This window comes from Montipora foliosa, chromosome 10 (genome assembly GCF_036669935.1).
Source record: "Montipora foliosa isolate CH-2021 chromosome 10, ASM3666993v2, whole genome shotgun sequence".
Classification (NCBI taxonomy): domain Eukaryota; kingdom Metazoa; phylum Cnidaria; class Anthozoa; order Scleractinia; family Acroporidae; genus Montipora; species Montipora foliosa.
Window position 1 is genome coordinate 10,377,811 of NC_090878.1, and position 7,500 is coordinate 10,385,310.

Here is a 7,500-nt window from a genome sequence, read left to right on the forward strand (position 1 = left end):
GTATCTGAGTGCTATGGATTGGCCTACACTGTTTTGTTGTCTTGACTGCTGTGAAAATATGCTGAATGTGTTCTATAAAGCACTGCATACAGGACTTGATCTGCTCATGCCTGTAAAGAAAGTGCGTGTGAACACATCTGACGTCCCGTGGATGACCCAGCACCTGAAATCACTTGACCTTAAAAGGCAGAAGGCCTTTCACGAACATGGTATTAATCAGCTCAGTTTAAGTTCTGCCGTAACGCAGTCAATCATATAAAGCTGTTTTCTATGAAACCAAGGTACAAAGCATGAAAGAAGAACACGTGAGTATTCCGGAGCTTTGTGTAATCATATTCATGTGGTTGGTGCTGAAGAGCTATCTCCACAGGAACTGGAAAACACTATCAACGAGGGGTTCCTAGAACCAATAGAAGAATATCATCTGCCCTGCCCACTGGCACAAATCCCCCTGGAAGAGAACTCAGCACAACCTCCGGGTGGTGTCAGGTGTGCATTGCAAGACTCCTAGCAAAATTAAATCTGTCTAAGGCATGTGGACTGGATGAAGTACCTAATTGGCTACTGCAGGAGTACTCTGATCTTCTCGCTTACCCTGTATGTATATCATATCATATATCATATATCTTTATTTACCCTCGGATTTTTAGAGTAGCTTGGTGTAGCTAATTTCTCCGAGCATTTACCCTCCCAACTATGATACATCACAGAAGACAGACCACAAGTATGGTATATATAGTGTAGTATAATTAATGCATCCCTGGAAGAATAGCGCCTTCCTACTGTCTGGAAGTACACAGATGTATCCCCACTACCCAAGAAAAAGAAGGTTGATGATTTGAAAAAAGATCTTAGACCAATCTCTCTTACCGCCTGTTTATCGAAAGTCACCAAGGATTGTGTGGTACAGGATTCCATAAGACCTACTGTTCTCAAGATCCTGGACCCTAATCAGTATGGCGCGGTACCCAATTCATCCACCACACAGGCCCTTTGGCACATGGTCCACAGTTAAGCTCAAGCGGCAGACGGTAATAGTGCCACAATCAGGATTGTGCTTTTCGAATATCGGAAAGCATTTGATCTGATCGACCATAGTATACTTGTTGATAAGTTATGCAAATTAGTCCTGCCAACCAGTATAATCAATTGATTTTGTGTCTGGGCATTTTCAGCAGATTTAAGCTAGCTGAGGGATGCAACTCCAAGTGGGGCTCTGTCCTCTCTGGGGTCCCCCAGGGGACAAAGCTAGGGCCTTAGTTGTTCCTTATTTTGATCAATGATCTAAGTCTTGATGCAAATTTTAACGCCCAACTCTGGAAGTATGTCGATGACACCACAATGTCAGAAGTAGTTACTAAAGTGAAGCGAGCAATGCACAACATATAGCAGACTGTGTAGCTCAGTGGTCCTTAGATAATAGGCTTTAACTGAACAGCGAAAACTGTAAAGAACTAAGAATCTCTTTCGCTAAAAAGCAGTCAGAGTTCCATCCTATTCTCATAAATGGTATCCAGCTTGAAGACGTTAGAAGCACAAAACTGCGCGTTGTGATAAATTATTACAATCGATTTGTCATGGACTGAGCTTGTTAGTAAAACTATAAAGAAGGCGTCTAAACGTTTGTATTTTCAAGTTCAGCTTAAACAAGCAAGGCTTCCATGTAGGAATTTAGCTCTCTTTAATGTCACATGTATGAGATCAATCCTAGTTTATGCTGTGCCTGTATTCTTCTCTGCTCTGCCCAAGTATTTACAATGCGAGCTGGAGCGGGTCCAAAAAAGGGCATTGTCAATCATTTGCCCCATTCTGTGTTACGACGAGGCACTTAAGGAAATTGGTATTCCATACATTATTTCATATTACGAGGAAATATGTGACAAGGTTTTTAACATCCCCCTTAGGAACAAGGATAATAAAATTAACAGATTATTAATGGAAGCCAATAAGGCTCCATATGAATTCATGAAGAAATCAGCGTCACTTTGCACTCTTAAAGTGGAAAACAGACCGTTTTGGGAACACTTTTGTGTTATCATCGTGCCTAAAGTACAATTAATGATTCGGTTTTAGTGGTTTTGTATATTGTATGCATGAATTCTAATATTGATATATTGTAAATTATTCTATTTTTATTTCTAGCTTAGTTTTACTTGTAAATTCGCAAATTTGCAATTCAGCCCCTGGCTGCCCATGTATTTATTTATTTTAATAAACTATTTGTCTAAAAGCCCCAACTTAAAGTACTGCATTTTGATCTAACAAAATTAGGATTTGTTGAAGCTAGATTTACTTAAAACGGTTTTACCTAGAATAGGTTGTAGGGACCTGAAGTAATACATTGGTTAATTACATGTACATACAAAATATCAATAATTAAATTATTCTCAAAGGGCCAACATTACACTGTATGTCACTCTTGAGTGACATTATGTCACTCAATAGCCCATTCGGCTTCGCCTCATGGGCTATTGACCCGTAGCCCTTGCGGGCTACGGGCCTAATTGTTAATTAGCGTGGTAGAATTGAATCCGGGACAACCGGAAACATATCCAAACCCGAGGTTAGAACGGGATGTGAGCCCGGAGTATCCAGAGTATCCTGCGTACGTAACTGGCGGTATTGTTGACGAAAGAGAGAGGCCGCATGAGCCGTGCGGAGAGTGGGAAGGGGTGCTGTGATTTTACAACGGCCCTCCCCATTCTCCACACGTCTTCGATGCTCATTAATTTGCCTCTAGCGCCAACAATACCGCCAGCTACGTAGGCTAAACCTGGGGCAACGGAATGCAAAGCCAACGCCACGCCACTGTCCCCAGATTAAAAGGTAATTTTAAAATTATATTTGTAATGAGCAAAAACAATAGCTTTGCACGCTCTGCACGTGCGCTTTTCATTTTTGTACATTTCTTTCACGTTTTCGGTAAATCTGCGACGTGAAATGACCAATTCTCAAGTTTTACGGAGAACGTGATCACATGGCAAGGTATCAAGCTCTTCGTTGACGACTGTGTTCTTTACCGTCCGATTCATTCCGTAAGCTATCATTTAGTTCTCCAGCGAGACCTCGATCAACTAGAGAAGTGGGCCTCTACATGGCAGATGAAATTTGCACCTACAAAATGTTTTGTTATGTCCATCACTTTGAAGAATTCCCCTTTGCAGTTTAGTTACTTCCTTTGTAATGTGCAGCTTGACGGTGTTCGCCACCAAAAGTACCTCGGCGTCTACATAACATGTACGTTGTGTTGGCAATAGCCCACTTTCGATATATTAAAATTCAGTCCTAAACAAAAGGCATCATCTCGAGGCTTTGGGAATATACGCCACCGTAGCTTGGTCTCCGCATACAAGGAAAGGGATTGCCTGAGCGTCGCACCGGAATCGCGAGGTCACGGGTTCAAACCCCGTTGAAGTCCTGAATTTTTCAGGCTTCTCTACGCAATATCAAAAATTGCGCTCATAACTGCGAAGATCATAGCTTCACTTGATTTCATATCCGCAGTTCATATATGATTCATTTCATATACCATTTCATCATTGATTCATTCCTCACGGGACCATTAGAACCCACAAATGACCAGCTCCCAACGTCAGTGGCTTCATAGCTCAGTTGGTTAGAGCGTCGCACCGGAATCGCGAGGTCACGGGTTCAAACCCCGTTGAAGCCCTGAGTTTTTTAGGCTTCTCAACGCAATTGCAAAAATTGCGCTCATAACTGCGAAGATCATAGCTTCACTTGATTAACAATGATTACAGCCGCTATAGTAGCGTTTCATCTATGCTTAATGACTTGGACTGGCACTCACTGCAGTCAAGGCGCAGGATATACGATCTCGGCATGTGTTTTATAAAATACGTAGAGGTCAAGTTAACATCTCCCTTCCCTACGACCTCCCTTCCCAGCATGCGTATTGGCGTACAGTCATGACTTTAAGATCAGGCTCCCGTCCTCTTCAGTCGACGCTTACGAACGCTCTTTCTGTATAAGATCAATCCCTGTATGGAACGCGTTGTCAGCTGATGTTGTTAGATCGGCATCTTATCCAGAATTTATCCGAAGAGTGGCCATTACTTTAACATATTAATTTAATTACATCGTTTATTCTCGTACTATGTAATTTGTAAATTTATACCATGTAATTTTAATTGTAATTTTACCATGTAAATGTAATTGTAATTTATACAATTTAAATGTAATTGTAATGCCATACCATGTAAATTGAGCGATTGCTGGCCGCTCCATTGCCGGATTTCGTTAGTTGCGCTAGTGACAATTACCATGATTAAAGTTTTTTTTTTTTAAGAAAAGGCAGCGAATTTGAATTTCCTGTCGTAGCTTCAACACCGCACCTCCCAATTCAGTTCCTGGAAAGTTGCGCTAGTTTTTAGAAGTTAGACAAACCGACATAACGACGAAAAGATTAATAAACCTGAACTTGCAATCTTAAATGACGTTTTCGTTACCGTCGCGTCTTAGGAACTCCGTATTAGGAAGTTTAAGAAACGGCTACGACTTCGACAGCGCCACGAAACAACAATATATATGGGTTATTGACCAAGCGTGAGGTCAAGATGGCTGTATATTAGCCAAGTTTTTTTTTTTGCGTGTTTATGGACCGAGACGAAGTCGAGGCCCATAAACACGCAAAAAAAGAACGAGGCCAATATCCCAGCCATCTTGACCGAACAAGCTTGGTCAGTAAAGGATTTATTATATGGGATAAAACACCAAAAAAATGATCTTTGATCTTGCGGGACCATGCGAGAAATCCCGAGCCGACAGTATAACTCCATCTTGCCTGCTCGGGTAGTCTTGCTTCATATTTGACGAGATGGGATCGGAAGTTTTTAAAATCGCATTTGAATGAATGGGGGCCTAGTTCTAAGTTGTGTTTTGTGTTTTTTTACCTTCGTATATAAATAGCTCATGATAATATTTATAGACGCTCAGAAATTTCGTCTCATGCACAATATACGTATTTTGCGTAGCAGAAACCAGTCGATCGCATTAAATTATTTGCAGACAATAGTTTGCAGTATATTATGTTTTTTAGCCTGGATTTGTTTCCTGTAGTGCTGCTGCTTTTGTTTGTCGTCTTTGACGCGTAAAAAAGCCCAGTGGATTTACCGGTTCCTCTACATTCTTTCCTTTGTCATAAATTCGCATAATATTACATAATATCATGAGCACTTAAGCATGACGCAGCATTATACATTTCACACGGAAATAATAATAGTTTAAAACCCATTCGCTCCTAAACCGGCCGAAACCGTCTACACTTAGTATTTCACTCTGTCTAACGCCAGACGATTTTATTCGTCAATGGAGAACCCCAAGGAGTCAATGGGTCGATCACTCACTGAAAAATATGTGCCATTAAAACTTGTTAAAATGATAAAACCGCTCACAGGAGCCTCGTTTTCGTTCATTGTCGAGGGAGACTAAGGTCTGGCAATGTAAATTTATTTTTCGTCTGGAAGCTTTGATCATCCGGTATATTTACCGTTGTTTCGCGTGGCCCTGATTTCTTCCTTTTACTTTGCTAAGGTATTCCAGCTGAGGTATACCTTTCAATGATTCTGTATTTGTAGATTTATAAGTCTTTCTGTCGTTTTTTTTAGCCCAAGCATGAGCAAAGCCTTCATCCAAAAGCCTGCTCCACCATTTTCCGGCACGGCTGTCAACACATTCGGAGAATTCATCGATATTAAGCTCTCCGACTACCAAGGTATGGATAAAACGTGTTGTTTTTTAATTGAGCGAAAGCCTTGCTGACTGACTTCTGTTCGTCCACAGGGAAATACTTGGTGCTCTTCTTCTATCCTCTTGATTTGTAAGTCATATTTTTGCATATTTCAATCGCGCGTGCATTATTTAATTACACGGCTATTTTAGCACATGTATTTTGTGTTAAATTATTTTTGTCTTATCTTTGACGAGGTCGAGGTAATTGAGTTAATGTTGAATTTCACGTTTCGTACTGCGTTTGTTACTCGCAAGATTGTCCCTGAAAGAACATTGTTACAAATTCCTGTTATATAATTTTGATAGCATGACTGCGCGAAATTTAAGCTCAAATACAAGTACACCGGCAGACTCGAAGTTATCATATTTTTACGCTCCAAATCAAAATGACGACCAGAACTTCCACAAGAGAGGAAGTGAAATAATACTGTATTACTCAGGTGTACTTTATAGAGGTCTTGATAATTGCCCAATATGAGAAGAGGCGACAACAACTCTGAGAATTTTATCTGGATGGAACAGATTTTAACTTTTTATCACTCTTTCCATACATCCGTCTACAGGATTAATTATGATCATCACTCCATTTACTGAAATTACTGTATGCTTAAATTCATTAATGGTTTTATTTTTGAGGAATTATTTTGATAATGACAAACAAACATCTATCAATGCCTAATTTATGCACTGGTCCTCAAACCAATCTGGAAGTGCTTTGATAATATCAGACACACATGATACCCTTAAGCAATATACAATGAGAACTGATGGATAAAACCCAGAGATGCATTGGCCAAAGAATATTCAACCTTTATTAAGAGGCAACCATCATGCATTATTAATTAGAACTGTCCATGCATGTACTTGCCAAACTAGTTATCATTGGTGTGTAAACAGCATAAATTTTTCTTGCTCATTTCCTTTGGTTTGAAAAATTAAATTAATTGGAAATCCATGTTAGGAAGGATTTCAGTTAGTGGAATCTGTGACAAAATCTGCTTTCAAATTTTGTGTTCCATCAGAAATCCGAAGATAAAGATTTGAAGATCTAAATCCGGATTTCCCAATTGAAAACACCCTAAGGGGCTTGTGCCTGGAGACATTTTTTGTGGTCAAAACACGCCATGCAAAATGGACCAATATAAATTTCAAGAGTGTTTTTTTTAAGAAAATTGTTTTTGCAAATGTCAAAATAAGTTTTCTTGGATTGAAAAGCAAACTGTTAGGGCAAAGCACTGAGATAAAAATCTCAGTCCCCTTAGAACATTGGTCAAGTTGTCAATTGTGGAGAGGAAATTGTTGACAGTCGTTCAATAATGATAAAATCTGCAGTTTTTCATCTCCAATCAGCTACTCCACAAAAGGGGGTTGCTAGCTAAAATCTATATCTTCAGTGAAGAGGAAAAATCAAACAATTTTCGATCAATATTCTGTATGACAAAAACAGCTGCTTTGTATGCTGAGGGGAATACTAACCATATTAGTCTGAAGATTGATTCTTAACGAGGTCTTACATTTCCTCTTGAATAGATTATGTAATGGCAATTTGCCACTTGTGTTGAAATTTTTCAGAAGGTGTGTTATCAAAATTATTATGCTGTTACGACAGCTGAATAATTCCCCATGAATTCTTAATTTTAAATAAACAAAGAACGTTTTGTTTTATGAATCTGATCCCTCTAGTTTTTTGGAGTAACCATGGGATTCCTTGGAATCTTCCAATGAAACCTATTTGGGATTTCTTAATGATCT

At 39.5% G+C, this 7,500-nt stretch overlaps 1 protein-coding gene and 1 non-coding gene across 4 annotated transcripts in view; both read left to right on the top strand.

The window, feature by feature from the left end:
• LOC137974062 (peroxiredoxin-1-like) overlaps positions 1–7,500 on the top strand; it is a 20,109-nt gene that overhangs the window by 1,111 nt on the left and 11,498 nt on the right. The window contains exons 1-3 of one of the 3 annotated variants that reach the window (XM_068820982.1): positions 5,427–5,496; positions 5,625–5,731; positions 5,800–5,836. In XM_068820982.1, the coding sequence (XP_068677083.1) occupies positions 5,632–5,731; positions 5,800–5,836 (137 nt within the window). In that variant the 5' untranslated portion in view covers positions 5,427–5,496; positions 5,625–5,631. Of the gene's footprint in view, positions 1–5,426; positions 5,551–5,624; positions 5,732–5,799; positions 5,837–7,500 lie in introns of those variants that run through there. The other 2 variants (XM_068820981.1, XM_068820980.1) reach the window with 2 other exon arrangements.
• On the top strand, positions 3,598–3,670 carry Trnas-gga (transfer RNA serine (anticodon GGA)). The gene has a single exon. It is a non-coding gene; the product is annotated as a tRNA-Ser (tRNA).